The 17,166-nt window shown below is 52.2% G+C and overlaps 6 protein-coding genes across 6 annotated transcripts; 3 read left to right on the plus strand and 3 right to left on the minus strand.

Moving 5' to 3' along the window:
• Positions 1–868: 868 nt before the first annotated feature.
• CTHT_0023420 (uncharacterized protein) lies at positions 869–1,554 on the minus strand (the record flags this gene model as incomplete). The annotated part of the gene is made up of 2 exons (XM_006692743.1): positions 869–1,086; positions 1,173–1,554. The coding sequence occupies 2 exons, from the start codon at positions 1,552–1,554 to the stop codon at positions 869–871; spliced, it is 600 nt and encodes a 199-aa protein (XP_006692806.1).
• Positions 1,555–3,531: 1,977 nt separating this feature from the next.
• CTHT_0023430 (uncharacterized protein) lies at positions 3,532–4,366 on the plus strand (the record flags this gene model as incomplete). The annotated part of the gene is made up of 3 exons (XM_006692744.1): positions 3,532–3,594; positions 3,662–3,725; positions 4,179–4,366. 3 exons carry the CDS (start codon positions 3,532–3,534, stop codon positions 4,364–4,366), a joined length of 315 nt encoding a protein of 104 aa, XP_006692807.1.
• A 1,188-nt stretch (positions 4,367–5,554) lies between these two features.
• CTHT_0023440 (DNA polymerase gamma-like protein) lies at positions 5,555–9,139 on the plus strand (the record flags this gene model as incomplete). The annotated part of the gene is made up of 1 exon (XM_006692745.1): positions 5,555–9,139. The coding sequence occupies one exon, from the start codon at positions 5,555–5,557 to the stop codon at positions 9,137–9,139; it is 3,585 nt and encodes a 1,194-aa protein (XP_006692808.1).
• A 1,798-nt stretch (positions 9,140–10,937) lies between these two features.
• Positions 10,938–13,040, minus strand: CTHT_0023450 (uncharacterized protein; the record flags this gene model as incomplete). Its single annotated transcript, XM_006692746.1, has 1 exon — positions 10,938–13,040. The coding sequence occupies one exon, from the start codon at positions 13,038–13,040 to the stop codon at positions 10,938–10,940; it is 2,103 nt and encodes a 700-aa protein (XP_006692809.1).
• Positions 13,041–14,030: 990 nt separating this feature from the next.
• Positions 14,031–14,967, plus strand: CTHT_0023460 (uncharacterized protein; the record flags this gene model as incomplete). The annotated part of the gene is made up of 2 exons (XM_006692747.1): positions 14,031–14,127; positions 14,237–14,967. The coding sequence occupies 2 exons, from the start codon at positions 14,031–14,033 to the stop codon at positions 14,965–14,967; spliced, it is 828 nt and encodes a 275-aa protein (XP_006692810.1).
• Positions 14,968–15,542: 575 nt separating this feature from the next.
• CTHT_0023470 (uncharacterized protein) lies at positions 15,543–16,772 on the minus strand (the record flags this gene model as incomplete). The annotated part of the gene is made up of 1 exon (XM_006692748.1): positions 15,543–16,772. The coding sequence occupies one exon, from the start codon at positions 16,770–16,772 to the stop codon at positions 15,543–15,545; it is 1,230 nt and encodes a 409-aa protein (XP_006692811.1).
• Between the last annotated feature and the right edge of the window lie 394 nt (positions 16,773–17,166).

Genomic DNA, 17,166 nt, shown 5'->3' on the forward strand with positions numbered 1-17,166 from the left:
GTAATTGTAGAGAAGAAAGCGAAAGCGAGCGTTGAAAAGTCATTTTGCAAAAAGAATGGGTGTTATCGGACATTCTTGCTGAAGGGAGGCCTTATCATGGATAATAGATGTTGGTGAAAAGACGAATGGCAAGAAAACGGATTCAGTTGCAAGAATCGCATTCACGCCTTTCTCGCAATGAGGGCTCCCAAAAATATATATCAAAATAAAGATCGAGTCTGTAATGAAGGTTGTCGAAGAGTGAATAAACTCCCAGAGTCGCCGAAACGAGAATCAAAGACAAGTTGGTTGGAAAGTGTATGGTTAGGAGTTGACAACGAGTGTGGACGTCGCCGAATTAGATGAACTCTGATGTGGTAAGTAAAGGCTGATAGATGGCAATCGTAACGTCTGGAAGTCCAAAGGCAAACCGTCAAGATCGCCAAACACAATCCAAGCCCAATCCGAGTCGCTGTGCTTAAAAACGCAATGGAAAGAAAAGAAAAAGTCAACGCCGGATCGATCGCTGGTCCTCTTCTCTTTTTAGAGATCCATATCGTAGTCCTCTTCCATCTCGTCCAAAAGGATGAGCATACCGTCATTATTTTCGATAGGAGTAAGGCGAGCTGATTAGCAAGCACGTCCGCTATCGGGTCGTTATCCAGGAGAAGATTTGCGAGCATCTCGCAGATGCCCGGCAACTGGTCATCACCACTCCCATCAGTGATGGCCATTGTGGTCGGTGGCATCCTATGTCCACCATACCACCGACTCGCCTTTCGGACTTGCTTCCCAGGGAAGTACCAAGCACTTTTGGTCCTCGTCAAAGAGTTCACCATCATCTGATCTCCCTCTTGCCAGTCAGTATTTCCATCGCTTCTAACAGCCATTAGACGACGGTGCCGCCTTTTGCCTTGCTGGTCTCTCCCTTCGCAAGCATCTTCTTCGAGACTAACTTGAGCTCGAGAGGATAGTAGCCCTTAGCCTTTGGTCCGAAGCGCCCGTTCTGTGGCAGCTTGTCAATCTTTTGACGGCAGACTGGGCAGACGCGCTTGTTGGGATGAATGTTTAGTCCGGAGTGCAAACACTCAGAGCAGAATAAGTGGCCTATGCCACAGTATTAGACTACAGCTCTTTACGTAATCCAGACTCATTAGGCGAAGGGGAGGAAAGGGCTGGAACAGGTTACTCACCGCAATGCGTGACCGTAATGTTGGTACACTTGTCCATGCAGATTACACACTGGAAGCCGCTGAGCTTAGTATACTCCTTGGGCTTCAGGAGTCCTGCGGGCACTTCGTCGGTATCAACCAAATCGACCACGTCTTGGTTGAGAAGTGCCTCGTCATCCATGGCACGGCCGTCTTCTCCCGCATCCTCGCGCTTCCGTTTGGTGCTGCCCGAAGCAGGCGAAATCGTCCGACTGGATTCGAAAAACGTCGGATCATGGCCCATGGCCTGGGCGAGTGCGGTATTCCGCATCATCCGGCCAGAAATATTGCCGAACGACTGCTGGCCGGACTGCTGGGCGGCGTTGCCAGCCGAAGAGGAAAAGCGACCCGAAAAAGCATACATGGTGACGGTTGTTCTGATATTGCGCCTAATTGAAAAAAGAAAAGAAATTTAGAAGAACGCGATCCGAAAACTGGCGAAAGCAAGAACTCCGGTTCCGTCGACGTACGAAATAATCGTAATACGGTCTGGTCGAGGAAGAGACCGAGCCACTGGGAGGGCGGGGTTATATTAGACTCGAGGAAGACGCGAATGCTACCAACGTCATAGGGGTCTTGCTTTCTGCCACCTGACACCGCCTTCATGGGCCTGATGTGGGTCTAAATCTGCGATGTTAGTTGCCCGGGTAACCAGGCCTTGGGCGGACTGGTTGACAAGAAACCTTTTGGTTAGTCGGTGACTCGAATCGTCAATGTGAAAGAAATAATGACCTAAGTAGCGCTTTTGCAGTAGGAAGCTCAAAAAATTTGGAAAGACGATTGTCTATAAATGAGTAAAGTCAGCCAGGGATGTTCAAGCGGGTAAAAAAAAAAAGCAAGATTGGACGAATCGGGGATCCGAAATGTAAACAAAAGGGGGGGGGGAGGTCAAAGCGAAGGCAAAATGTCCAGTACGAACATGTAAAATGTAAAATGTGTGTTCCATTCTCCGATTCACTGCCGTAATTTTGGTTACACAATCATGGCCCAGAAGAGTCTTCTCAGCAACAGCACGTCACTTTCAACTTTTTGTACTTGCCACTGAACTTCCGGAGATTAACTCAGGGTTAGAAGCCCTTTAGTTCAAGAACAATGCTGATAAGTGAAGAATCTTCGCAATGTGTTGATGTCTGACGTATCAAACCTTGGTACAGTCACAATATCGCTTTAACTGTTGGTTTCTGGGTGACTGTCTGGACATAAACATGAGAACAACTTCACTGGTAGATTCTGATGAGGACAACAGTTGAAGTCTAAGCGGTTAGGTCAGAAAAGTTGGATCCAAATTGATTTCCATAGTTGCAGAGTACTACTTGTGAAAAGTAAATGATCCCGTAGGAGGAGGTATCACCAGAGGTATCACCAGAGGTGTACCGTGTACCGTGACTTTGGCAGGTGCAACCGTTATGGTGCAAAACATAGAGAAGCTCCTTAACCTCCGACTGCAGAAGCGAAGGAGGAGCAGGTGAAAACAGTAACAGATATGTTTTTACACCAAGGACAAATGCATCGCGGACTGTCCTCAATCCTGTGCCACATTAATCTAGGCATGAACTGAATGAGGTAAATATTTACCTCGCAAAATGCTTGTCAATTGCAGGTTAGCAGAACTGATAATCCTGAAACAATGCTTGACACTTTATTTGCCATTCAAATGCCCACTTATAATCTATATACCAGACTCCCAGGAGGTATAGAGGCTGAAAGCTTTCATTCATTCAGCCTAAAGAATGGACCACTCTCTCCAGCCGAAGAATGTATGACACCATTGAATCACTCGGTCCTATGGAGTTTTCTTGCACTTCTGGTTCTTGCCATTCTCACTCCTATTCGGGCCAAACCCCTTCACCTTCAGTATTCTTCCCATCATTCCAAAAGTTATTACACTAGCAGTCTTGTTATGGATCATACCAATCCCAAAGTTGAATAGCGCTTGATCTTAGTAGCTAACCAGTGACTAGATTTTCTCACCGTCTAGAGGTCTGCAATAAAGTATGTATATTCTAATACTGTCTGTTGCTGTGTCTGATTAGCTCCAGAAATGTGGGCTTCGTGTGTACGTGTATCTTCCACTGTTTAGATTTCCCTGATCTAGTTCATGTCTGAAGCCCTCCCTCCCAAAAAAAAACCCTCTGTAAAAACCTTTGGCTACAATCAGATTGGCACCCGTTGCAATCAAATAACTTAACATACCGAAAACGGAGGGAAAAAAATCCGAAGAGCCATCTGCGTATGGAGTTTCGGGGGACATCAACTTGATAGGAGCACACTGAGTCAATATCTGGATACTCTTAAAGATCCAAAGACGGATGACTTATTAAAACCTCCGCCCTTGCTGAGCATGATAGCCCAGAAGAACCAGAACCTGGCATATCCTACTGAGGCGATCCTTAAGAGGCCTCCTGTACTGATAAGTTAGTATCGGAGCGGAATTTCTTTTCTGGTTTGCTATCGTGTCTTATTCCTTTCAGGCTGCGAATACCATGCTTGCTAACTCGGTCAATGTTATGCTGGTGCTGGCTGAGTTTGCCACTGGTATGACTGCATGGTTGACTTGGCCACTGATAGCACGACGGTGGTGGTGCTGGCTGGCTCTGCCATTGTCGTGACTGCACTGGGTTCGCTTGACTCCGACCTTGAAGCTTGTGGGTTTCTATATGATTCTATTTTGAATTGTCACAAATGGTATTCATTAACTTTGGCGGGAATCTAAGATGCTTGTGTCACATCCAAACCGTGGAGCCAGCAGAGGCAGCGGTTAAGCCAGCACTGATGCCCTGAAACCAAATGACTTGCACATCACAGTGCCTTATGCCAGCAATGATGATTCAGCAGGCTTTATTGTCTGCAATAGCAACTCTACATATCGTTGGCCACCCAGGAGTAGATCCAAAGATGCTCGTCCTTGATGCTGACCAGCCATGCTGCGGCAGTCGTGACAGAAAGAGCAATTTTAGACTGTTCACCGCTTGACTTGCCACAAACTAGCAAAACCTGGGAGGAAAAATGTGTACTTGTACGACTGGGTCCCCATCGTCAGCATGAACCTCGCGGCTAATGCCCTCTGCGGATACATCATCAAGCGCACAACGGGCGGTGAGCATATCAAAATCAAGAACGTCACTGCTACATATACAACCAGGGCCTGGATCCAACGAGGAGACCGACAACGGTAATGACAGCATTAGTGATGAGAAAGGCGATGATTGATTCTCGTGGCCGGGGCACTCCCGCCCTCTGTGAGGGATCGCCTGGGGTTATCTTCGTTTCAGTGGGGAGCGGTATACTTGAGAATATGTCGCCAAAGGTGGTCATGATGATTAGGCGAGTGCTTTTTCGAAGGAGGTCAAGACTGCGGATGACTGCCCAAGAAACAAACAAAAGGTTTGCTGTGAGACCTCCTGATGACAGCACAGCTTGCCTGCAGAGGGCTAAGTTTGCGCCATATGACTTCATTATCATTGAATATTAAGCCTTCTTTCCAGCACAATCTCCTCAAAAATCATGCTATTGCCAAGGCAAGGCTCTGAGGTTGGGCTGAATGCGTAAGCTGACTTGTGCCCTGAAGTAAGACGATTGGAGTTCCTATCCTGGACATGCCGGCCAGTCCCCCAATGGCAGCGTCAAAATACAAAGACCTACACTTGATGGCAGCTGCTAGCATAAGATTGGCTAGGTTGGAGGAATGATGTGGCAGCTTGAGGCAATCCGAATGTAGAAGTGTTGAATCATCTTCAATAAATGAACAGAGCGACAAGCGCGCCGTGAGACTTCATCTGGATGACACTTCGTTGCGGTCTGGCAACACTAATGAGCTAACTGACTAATACCAACACTCCAAAGCTTAGCCTCTAACAAAGAGCAGAATTTCCACATGAGAGAGAAGATATCTGATTCTTCATGTTCTTTGTTTAGCGAAGCATAACAGTGGTCGTGGAGACCGATGTACTCGTCCTGTTACCGCGTACGATCTTTGATGGTAAAAATCATATCTTACCGTAAACTTTAACCGTATGTCGACCGGTCTCCGCCAAGACCCGGTAACTATTTGGTTCTGCTTAGTCATCGGATCTGCAGCCAGGGTCGGAGCTCCAGAGGGCGAACAAAGAACCTATGATGCTTGGCAGTTTCATCAGCGACAAATTACAGCTGCGGGGACGATTTCCAGAATCTCTGTGACCCGCAGAAAGCTTACAGCACGACCGCTTTGGATTTTTTCTCTGTTCCTGATAGGACCAGTCGAATCTTTACATTCGACCTGGATCAGGACTCCCTGGCTGCGCAACAAGCTACCATGCCTTGAGCCGCGACGCTGTCTTGTCTTTTGTCTCTTGTCTCGACTTTTTTTTTTTTCTACTTCCAGGATGCTGCTTTCCATTCGAACCCATAGCCTTCCGGGACGAGGACGAGGACGAGATGCGCCGGTCGCGGGCTTCATCCGTCTTAGGCGACACCACCACGTCGTCTGCAGTTCAAGTAGACACTTCCCCTTGCTGACGTCGCGCCGGTGGCAGTCTACAGGCGCCATCGCCAGCGACAACAGAGGCGATGATAATCGCAAAAGCCTCGCTCTCCCCTGCCAGCCTCGCTTCAACGAGATTGGCGTCCAACAGTTGAGCGACCGCATCTATCAGCAGCTGTTTCCCCGCGGAAACACGTGCCCTCCATCCCCCAAATTGATTGAGCTTGCGCGCGACCATCTGCAACGTCATGACCTGCTCGGCAAGAACACCGACAAGAACCCTCCGATCGCCTTTGATCTTCCGCCATTGGCTGGCGAGACCCTCGATGAGCACTTCTACAAGCTCGGTGTTGATTGCGCCGAGCCATTTCTCACGCTCGCCAAGGAGTTTGCCAACAAGTCATTGCCGCCAATGCCGAAGTCATGGGTGCGCCAAAGTGGATGGACAAAGTACTACCCCGATGGACGCACAGAACGCGTCGATGCCCCCGAAGGCCAACTGCTGTCTTTCGACACTGAGGTCATGTGGAAGGAGAGCCCGTTTGCCGTCATGGCTTGCGCTGCCACCCCCGAAGCGTGGTACGCATGGCTGTCGCCATGGCTGCTCAAAGAAACCGACAACGACCACCAGCTGGTCCCTCTTGGCGACCCGACCAAGGAGCGGGTGATTGTTGGGCACAATATCGGTTTCGATAGGGCCAGGATCTTGGAGGAGTACAGTCTGCAGCAGTCGAGGAACTGCTTTCTTGATACCATGTCCCTCCACGTCGCTGTCAACGGTATGTGTTCTCAACAGCGGCCGACGTGGATGAAGGCGAAGAAGAACAGGGAGCTGCGAGATAAGATCGCTAAAGAGTCAAACAACCTCGAACTTGTTCATTTACTCAATAATGGCGCCTTTACCGCTGAAGAGGAGGAGTTGTGGGTTGAGAGGAGCTCTATCAACTCCCTCCGTGATGTTGCCCAGTTCCATCTTGATATCACGATCGAGAAAGAACTCCGCGATTCCTTCGGAGAGCTGGACCGAGATGGTGTGCTGGCCAAGCTGGACGAACTTCTCACATATTGCGCGATCGATACGGACATCACGCATCGCGTCTATAAGGCGGTGTTCCCCAACTTTCTCAGTACCTGTCCTCATCCTGTCAGTTTTGCGGCGCTCCGCCACCTCGCGTCCGTGATCCTGCCTGTTAATAAATCTTGGGATGCCTACATTGCCAACGCCGAAGCCACATACCACAGACTTTCCGATGCTGTTCAGGAGCGCCTGATCTTCCTGGCCGAGAAAGCACTGGAAATCAAGGACAAGCCCGAAGTTTATCAAAACGATCCCTGGATGAAGCAGCTGGACTGGTCGGGCCAGGAGATCAAGATGGTCAAAGGAAAACGGAAGGGCGACCCACCACGTCCCGCAGCGAGGCAAAAGAAACCAGGAATGCCTCAGTGGTATAAGGACTTGTTCGCAACCAATGATTCCCCAATCAACATTACCGTTCGAACACGGATAGCACCACTACTCTTGCGCCTGTCCTGGGACGGCCATCCACTGTTTTGGTCCAACGCCCATGGCTGGACTTTCCGAGTTCCCCGCGGTCAGAGTAAAAAGTACGAGGATAAGTTGATGACTCCCTGTGAGTTCCCGGATGAGGCAGACAAGCACTTGAGGGAAGACATGGACCATGTCTACTTCAAGCTACCGCACAAGGATGGTCCCACAGCTCGGTGTGTCAACCCGATGGCCAAGGGCTATCTCTCTTATTTTGAAAAGGGAACCTTGTCGTCCGAATATCCGTATGCAAAAGAGGCGCTCGAGATGAACGCCTCTTGCTCGTACTGGATCAGTGCGAGAGACCGGATCATGTCCCAGATGGTGGTCTATGAAGACCAATTACCTCCGTCCATGACTACCGCCCTTCCAAAGCCTTCCCAGCCACAACCGAGCGATGAAAAACATCCCAATGAGACCTCGGTCTGCGGCTTTATTTTGCCTCAGGTTATTCCTATGGGTACCATTACACGCCGTGCGGTCGAGAACACCTGGTTGACGGCCTCAAATGCCAAGAAGAATCGTGTCGGGTCGGAGCTCAAGGCCATGGTTCGCGCGCCGCCAGGATATGTCTTTGTTGGCGCTGATGTCGACTCTGAAGAGCTGTGGATTGCCTCGGTGGTTGGGGATGCCACTTTCCGACTCCATGGCGGCAATGCCATCGGTTTCATGACGCTCGAAGGCACGAAGGCTGCTGGGACGGATCTGCATAGCCGAACAGCATCAATTCTGGGCATTACTCGCAACGATGCCAAGGTTTTCAACTACGGCCGCATATACGGCGCCGGTCTCAAATTCGCGGCCCAGCTTTTGCGGCAGTTCAACCCGAGCTTGAGCGAGCAGGAGACGATGGACATCGCCAGCAAGCTTTACGCAAGCACTAAAGGCACCAAGACTAATCGCAAAGTGCTGTACAAGCGCCCCTTCTGGCGTGGAGGCACCGAGTCATTTGTTTTTAACAAGTTGGAAGAATTTGCTGAGCAGGAACGGCCACGCACCCCCGTCCTCGGTGCCGGCATCACCGAAGCCCTGCTGGGCCGCTTCATCCGCAAGGGAGGATACCTCACCTCGCGCATCAACTGGGCCATCCAGTCGAGCGGTGTGGACTATCTACACCTGCTGATTGTGGCCATGGACTACCTCATCCGGCGTTTCAACCTGGCTGCACGCCTGGCCATCACGGTCCACGATGAAATCCGCTATCTTGTTCAGGAACACGATAAATACCGTGCCGCGATGGCGCTTCAGGTTGCCAACCTCTGGACGCGTTGCATGTTTGCTCAGCAGGTTGGCATCCACGACCTTCCACAGAGCTGTGCCTTCTTCAGCTCAGTGGATATCGACCATGTTCTGCGCAAGGAGGTTGACATGGATTGCGTCACACCGAGCAACCCTAACCCAATCCCCCCAGGCGAGAGTATCGACATCCATACGCTACTTGACAAAGGTGATTTGGCTCGGTTAGATGAGAATATCGAGCCAGACCCGAAGTACGCGCCAAAGCTGGACGGCATTCACTACGTCCCGCGCAAGCCGGTCATGGAGGAGCTCCGCGAGGCAGAGTGCGGGGGTGACCCGGAGGCTGAAATCAGGTTCATTCGCGCACAGATCTGTAACGATGAAGATGAGCTCCGTGAGATTCTCAGGGACGCCCGCAAGGCTACTCCCCTGGCGGGTGTGTTCAACGTGAAGGCTGCTGGCGGCGGCACTTCGTCCTCGTCGAACATCTCGTCGATTGGAACATCTATGTTGAGGAAGCCCTTTACCCCTTACTCCACCGGGAAGGTTCCTGGCCTGCCACCTCAGCGCGAGCCCGTGTTTGTGACAGAGGCTTGGAATAGTAGTCGGTTTGACAAGTGGAAATATGGCAGCAATGCCAGGCCACCCAAGCCCATTGCTCCAGTCAACACTAAGCTCGGGGATATGTGCTTTAGGTCTTGATCATTTTCTTTCACGAATCTTACGTCTCTGTATTATATGTAAGTTAGTGGTTATGCGTCTTTTTGATCATATGGATAGGTGGAATGGTGTCAGGTTACTGGGGATAAACGGAAAGGTGAGGAGTTGGTAGTGAAATGGGATAACCCGACTTCTGTATTGAAATGATAGGTATGGAGGCACAGAACGGAAAACGGGCGGTGTCAAAATGGCTGTGTCATTCTATGGGTAATTGGTAGAAAAGCTAAAGAAGTCATATACAGTCGTGCATTCATGGTTGGTCTGAGTTCCCAAGATTTGGCGATCGGTTTTTAACCTCCAGGATATATCAACCGTTCCTAGTACCACCCCCCCCCTTGTTTCCTGCATGCACAGGCAAACCAAACAGGCCCCCAACCAACCGAAGTGCAAACGAACCGACCAAGCAAATTAAGCAATCTTTATTAACAACCACTGCCTGGCGTTGCCTCGATATCGGCCCCCCACCTCCCACTTCCCTGCAATCGACATAGTGTGGCGAAGCAGAAACACGTGGCAGCGTGAAAGGAACAAGTTTGGCACAGAACAATCCTCTGGCAACAGCATCAAGGAATCTTTGTGTAAGCTTTCATTAACCTAAGCCCAACACCATCGAGACAGACCGTTGCGGAGTCGTTAAGAACAACTAGTGTGACATCTCAACAGTTCAAGACCAACAGTGCTTGGTAGCAGTTCAGAAGGCCTTGTCCTGGGATGTGTTCATGACTTTAATCCCTAATGCTTAGCTGATTAACCACTTTGAAAACCCCTGGACATCCTAAAATGAGCCAGAAAGGCACACTGAGAGAGCATAATGTCGCACAATGTCTCTTTCAACGAGCCCACAAGATCTTGCCAACATATTCACTTGTATAAGACACGCTCCCAAAACAAGCTCAATATCCCAGCTTCACCTCACGCAGCCACGTCTACTCCATCACCAGTGACACCAGCAATGCAGTCCTCCAATTTCAACGTCACCAGCTCCGGTGCGAGTTTGAGCTGATCGACACTCTCAGTCTGGCTTAGAACTGTCTGTCTTCCATGAGGCTCGTGTCTATGGGATCCTAGGCGACCACCCACACATCACAAACTTTTATGACGTAGAGGAGGTTGTGCTAAACGTACATGCACTGCACCTGGAACGTGCAGACTTTGGGTGTTTGCGCAAATACACCCTCAAACATCAGGCCCAGAGCAGGAGGTTTCCGCTATTGGCTGCTGTTTGTGAATAGCGCTGGATATGGCCGAGGTTATGATCTGCTGTCTCTGCTAAAGATGTGTATACTGCAGATTTCTCGGCACGAGATGCCCTTCTGTTTTATGGTTTACGTGTAAAGTTGCGTGACTTCGAGGAGGCTGCAGCATGGGGCGTACGCGAGGATAGCAGTACTCTTGAGGAGCTGTACAAGGCACGATACAGCCCGCTATATCGCGGTCAGAAGGAAAACGACTTGTCCATCATCCCGCAAGAATTCCATGTTTGCTTGACCATGTGGAGGGCTTCCAAGATAAGGTCCCAAGCATTGCCCTTTTGACGATTGTAGAGCAGGAAGGGACGTATTTCAACAGTAAACATACGGATGTAGTCAACTGAGATAGCATTACTTTTTCAGAAAAAAAAGGCAGTAAACAAGCCAGATAGGTATTTCGTACTGTTCTAATGAAAACTAGATAACTAGGTATACGCTGCCCGCTTCACTCTTACTACCAAATCACCTAGTCGCTACGTCTATCAGACTCACCCGTTTCCCGAACATCCTGCCTTATGGTCATCTGAATTCTACTTTGGCGGATCTGGCAGCGGCCTTGGCCCAACGATCGGCCTCCTACTCGCCCCGATACCCTGCGTCCCCCGATTCTGATTATCCCCTCCAGTGTATCCCGTCCACTGACTCACATCCCATCGTCCCCCGATGCCCCCGCCGATGCCATCAACTCCGCCGCTTGGGTTGTTCGCCTTCAACTGGGTCGTCTCACGCTGGGCTTCTTCCCACTCACGCTGCCGCTGCCGCTCAAGCTCCATCTCGCGCTCCAGGAGTGACTTAGATGCCCAGCTGCCCTTCTTAGTTGGCGAGGATGTCAGTGTGCCGGAACGGCGCTGGCTTTCGTCGTCAGCCGAGAAGCCCAGTTCGCGGGCATAGGTTGTCTTGGGTACTTCCTGGTCCCCGGGCTGGGGCGGGCTGCGAGGGGCGAAAGGGCTCGGCCTCGCCAACTTGGCTTGGTTCGGGGACGGGAGAGGGGAAGTTGCTCTGGCATGGGGTTGCTGCCCCGGTGAGGTTGGTGGGTAGATGGTCGGGTCGGGCAGCGGACGCGAGCCGGTGTGCTGCTTGCGGAGCGGGAGAGCAGGCGCCGGCGGCGTCAAGGCTTCCACGCCCCCTGTTTTGTGTGGCTTAAGCTTGGCCGCTGTGGGAAGTGCTGCCGGGTCTGGGAGAGGGCGTGGCGACTGTATGGCGGCTTTAGCCAGCTCTTCCTGCTGTCTCTCCCGCAGCAGCACGGGGGTCGAGACAAATTTGGCCTCGTCGCGCACGCTCCACGAGTCTTGCCTAGCGACTCCCGGTGACTGCGGCGGGGGCCGGCTCCGAGAGCGAGACCGCGCCTTTCGCTCGTCTGCCTTGAGCCCAGCTCGCCCAAATCTCTCTTGCCTTGCTCTTTCATACTCGGCCTCGCGTCTCCGAGCTTCCTCGAGCTGCCTCTCCAGCTCTCGTATCCGTCGCTTGTTCTCCAATTCTTCCTCCTCTTGATACTTGCTGAGATACTGACCACGAAGCTGACCACTGCTCCTTTGCTTGCGAGCCTTCTCTCGCTCAGCACGCAGTCGGGCCTCAGCTTCTTCCTCTTCCTTGCGTCTGCGTTCCTCTTCCAGTTTCCACTGCCGCTCTTCTTCCTCCCAGCGCTTCTTTTCCTCTTCGAGCTTCTTCCTCTCTTCTTCCCTAAGACGGAGTGTTTCCTCCTCCCATCTGCGCTCCTCTTCTTCTCTGGCTCGCCTTTCCTCTTCCTCGATCTCTCTCTTTCGTCGTTCCTCCTCCTCCTTCCGCTTTCGTGCCTCTTCTGCCTCTTTCTCCTTCCTCTTCTTCTCCTTCTCAGCCAAAGTTGGCACATACGGCCCAGGGCTGGTGATTTGTCGACGGCCACCAAACGAGATGCCGAGGTTGCCTTGACTCGCGCCGCCCATGTACCCATACTGGGCGATATTCCAGGCTGGAGCCGTCACAACTTCGTCCTCTCTCTTGCTCCAGGTGCTGACGGGCGGCGGGGGGCTTGTCCCAAACTTTCCAGGACTCCGCGGCCGGCCTGAGCCGGAATCGCCGGTTTTGGACGAGGCAAGAGACGACTTGGCGTAGAGATTGGATGCGCTGCTAGATCCGGAGACATCACGGGTGCGCGATCCGGCTGTGGACCCAATCGGAGCAGCAACCGAGCCGGTAGACTGGGGGCTCACGAGGCCGGCGCGAGAGCTCTTGGGGCCGATCACGGTAGGGAACGCCGTCGGATTAATGGCATTGGCGGCCCGACTGAAGGCGCCAATGCACTGCAGAACTTGGGCAGGGTCCTTTCGCTCGTACAGATCGACGGTCAAGAACATGTCGTGCTGCTGCAGGCTCAGGGGCGGGAGCTGGCAGGCACGCAGGAACTGCGAGATGTTCTCCATCTGGACGAAGGGCATATTCGACTGCTTAAACTTGACGCCAGGAGGTCCAATGGCGAGATTAACCAGCTTGCACAGGGCCACGCCATCCTTCAGGCCGTCGAGCAGGTCATTGCCAGGAAGGCGGGTGCCTAGCACGCTCTCAATCCATTGCTTGGCTTCGTTGGCAGCTGCAGGCGTGTACTTTTCCAGGCGCAGCCTGCGCAGGTCGTTGTCCAGCGACGTCACCGACGCCATGGTTGGCGATGCCGCCAGATGCGGGCTAGCGGTGCTGCGAGAGCAGCTGTTCGCCGAGTTTAATCAAGTCGAGATGGGGGGGGGCCGGGGCGAGAGGAGTGAGTGGGAGTGGTGAGTGGTAAGTAGCTATCTATGTATCAGGCTCGCTTGCGTCAGACTGCCGCAGTGGTCTCTGACTCCAGCCACCGTCGCGGGGTTGAAATGACACTTGAATTGGATGGAATCGACCGACGGCGATGCAGCCGGTGCTGACACACTATCACAGCAAATCAATCTCGTCACAGTCGATAGTCAGGTCGTCGTCGTTGTTGTTGCTCGCGAACGTCGCATGGGGGGATGAAGATGCTGGATGCTCGGTCGCCCTAGGAAGATATACAGGGTTGTAGGAAATCAAATAGCGGATGGCAATTGCTCAAGGGCATCTCCTGAATCGTGGCTCGTCAATGAACGGCAATTTAATCCGCATGGCATGCCATGGAATCTCGCGGCCTTCGTGTTGTAATATGCGTAATTAATGTAATTAACGATACGCCTCGATACGGACGCGGAATCCACCTGCCGACCCCGCCGGCTCGCGTGGGGTGCAGCTTGGCAGGAGCCAAGACCTAGACCGGGCCGAAAGAGGCTGGTGGGGGCTGGTGGAGCATCATCTCGTGGCTGGATTAGGCTGAGGGGCCTTACGCAGCTGCGGGTCGGTTGCGGTCTGTCCCGGCTTGGCACGACGTCACTTCAACGCGCAAGTCGAGCTGCAAGAGAAAAAAAACTGTTAATCAAAGGTCACAAGATGCAGATGGATACAGGGTTCCGACTGCAAACACATTTTGGAACGAACTGCTGAAGACAGATAAATGCTCTGACGGTGTGTTCCAGCTCTTCAAGCAGCCAATCCTTCCTTCGTTTCCTCCTGACGACCCTTACTTAAGCAAAAGCGACTTTGACTCTCTTCGGTCCAGTCGTCCGGTTTTCAAGTATTAACTCAGAGTCGACCCAATGTCGTCCCATATTCCATCTTCCGTCTCCCCGCTTCGGCGGTTATGGTACAAATGGAAGATGCTACGCTTACCCTGGAGGCGCAAGTTCCTTGTTGGTGCGTCTAACTCACCCAACCCACCCCCCACCCCCCACTCCTCGATCTCCCTCGCCAGCATCCTTCCTCCCCCTGACTGCCCCTCACTGCCCCACTAACACTACCCCAGGCTTCGATCTCTCTGGTAATACCTACTGGGAGTTTCTCCTTCGGGGGCAGACACCCGGCCCGGGCAGTCGTTATCGTCGCATAGTACAGTATCCACGGGGCACACACCACGGCGATGTCAAGGTATCGCCCGCCTGGCACCAGTGGCTACGACATACGCGTCGCGATCCGCCTTCCATCGCGGAGCAGCTAGCCGACGTCGAGCGCCAGACTCGCATCAGGCAGCTCGCGGCGTTGGCTGACGCCCGGTGGGAGGCAAAGCCCAAGCTGACGGACGCCCCCGCGACACCCTCATCGCCCCTAGCGGCCCTGGCTGGGCAGGCTTTCGCCAATACCTTCGGCACTACTCCTCCTCCTGCCTCAGTTTCTGCCTCTGCCGGTGCTCCTACTCTTGATGCACAGCCTATGCAGCCCGAACAGGACACATTAACCAAGCTCGACATCAAGCGCTGGCGATGGGGCGAGACCTTCCAGGAGAATGTGCCCCAACAACGTGGCACAGTCGGCGATCGTGATTGGGAGGCGGCAGAGGAACGGGAAGAGGCCTGGCGCAAGACCGAGGAGGCGGCGGTCGAGGCCAGGAGGAAGAGGGAGAAGGCCACTGCGGCTGCTGCGGCGGCACAAGCCGGTTGTCCGGACCCGTGGAAGCAGGTCCAGTCCGGGAAAGGGACAGGGCCCGGGGAGACGTGGCAGCCAGAGTCATGGAAACCAACTGCTCGGCCAAAGAATTGACAGTGGCTCTGACTTTGGCATTGAGCGACGTTGGGAGATTGTTTGATCATGATTTTAAGGATGCAGGCCAAGTCTGTTTCCTAACCTGTGATGGTGACAAGCAGCGTTAGCGATACCTGTGTACTACTACCCACGTGTATAAATTGAATCCAATTAGCGAAGAGTATGCGTCACTTATTAGCGACAGCAGTGACCAGAATGAAAGTCTTTTAGAATTCGATTCCGAAGCCATTCACAATCGATTGCAGCATTTCTTGGTCGCTATGACTATATTTTCCAAGCTACCTGGATAGAGCCTATTTCAAAGCATTCGAACCTATACAGCCATGTCCCATGCTTTGTTGCCTAGCCTAATCTATACAAGTCCTGAAGACGCCTGCCCATGTAACCGCCAATCTTTCATGAAGACTTCAGCAACCAAGTCCCTATGGATGTAATTACCACCTTGCCATTTACGAGATCCATAACAGGGTATCAAAATGCCGCACAAATTAAGCTCCAACAGCCCCTTCTGACGGTGATACACCAACTCCCAATACCTGATACCTGATAGTCAACCTTGACCCTATCACGTCTTATTTTTTGGCCGCGGCAGCAAGAACATCAAGCAAAGCCCTCAAGTTCTCTGCTGACCTGGCGAGGGCTTCCCTGGCCTGCTTGTCCGCAGCACTCATTCTCCCGGCCCTTCGCGGTATTCTTCCCTCCCTAGCCCTAATGCCTGTTTCCACGGCATTACACAGCTCATCTGAGTATTGGATCTCAATCTGGTCAAATAAGTACCACATGAGGCTCTCAAGAGTCATTGACAACTTGGCGTTATCCTCTGTGTTAGTGAACTTTGCCGCAAACGGCAGATAGCACTCAGTCATGATCAACTGGGTCAGGTCCGAGCAAGAGCCGTGGTTTGGGTCTACCTCAGCCGGGTCTGGCTTGTTATGAGGAAGGAGATTATTAGCTACGACACGAAGGAGAGTGACCTGAACCATTCGGGGGAGAATCGATGTGTGGGATTGAATGAACAGACGGAACACCGGAAGAGGGAGCTTCCGGAGTTCGTCAGTAAATTTCTCATAGAGTTCGTCGACGGGCATGAAGACGTCAGAGATATAATACGCTGCTGCCGAAAGCAACCGGAAGATACGCAGCCGAAGAGGGATCGATTCAGCAACAGTGTCTGTAAGATTGAAAGACGATATCGCGGTTTCACTCTTGTGTTTTCTTCCCTTTTTCTTCGGACGTGAAGCTGAAGCAGAGATCTCATCCTGACCATCTGCATCAACATCATCATCATCATAGTCGTCGTAATCGTAGTCGTCAAAGTAGTCCCCGAACCTATCATTTTCGAGGTCCACCACAGCGTCTGCCCGCTTGCGCTTATTTTGGGATTTGATAGTCGCGGTCTCTTTCTTGAAAACCTCCTTGTAGTAAAGGTGAGTGGCTGAATTGTCGTTGCAAAATGCAAATAAGGCTCTTAGAACCTCTCTTTCAATATTCTTCCTCTGTCTTTCCAGATCCGCCAAAAACGTCACGAGCAAGCTCTCTCTGAGAAGGGGATACGCAGGCGCAGACTTCCCTTTGCTCGTCTTCCCAGATGCAATATCTTTCGAGAGCCTCTCGTCCCAGTCCCGCTCCATTGCCTCAATGACGAAGTCGAGCCACACCCGCCAGTATTGCCACCGCTGGGGGTGCTCAGCAGCACATCGGCATGCCCACCCAAACACAGCCCAGAAATCAGTCGCGTTCTTCCACAATAGCTGCGACTCTACAAAACCGCCAGTTATATGATCCGAGTCGTCGTCGTTCATGTTGTCGATGCTGTTGCTGCTTCCCCTACCAAACGAAGAGGATGAGCTTTTTGAGAAGTCGAATGCAGCACGAAAGTTGGCATTTACGGGCCCGACTGTCCTGAGCAACCCGCGAAGATACGATATCGCATAGGCTGGGACATGTAGATGATTCGAATCGTCGCAGCGGGTGGTAAAGGAAGGATGGACAATGACGGTAGAAAGGAGTGCGATATGAGACGGGGGAGCCACCCGAACAGGCTTTAGCCTGTTCGTTGATGCCCAGGAAAACTTATTGTTTCCAGACGCTGTGGTGCTGCCGTCGCAAAGCAGCCAATTTAGAATATCGATCGCAGGTATGTCTGATGATGAGAAGGTCAGATGCGTGGCAGAACTGGAGGGGCGAGGGTAGAAT

The sequence above is a fragment of the Thermochaetoides thermophila genome (genome assembly GCF_000221225.1).
Source record: "Thermochaetoides thermophila DSM 1495 unplaced genomic scaffold scf7180000011816, whole genome shotgun sequence".
NCBI lineage: Eukaryota > Fungi > Ascomycota > Sordariomycetes > Sordariales > Chaetomiaceae > Thermochaetoides > Thermochaetoides thermophila.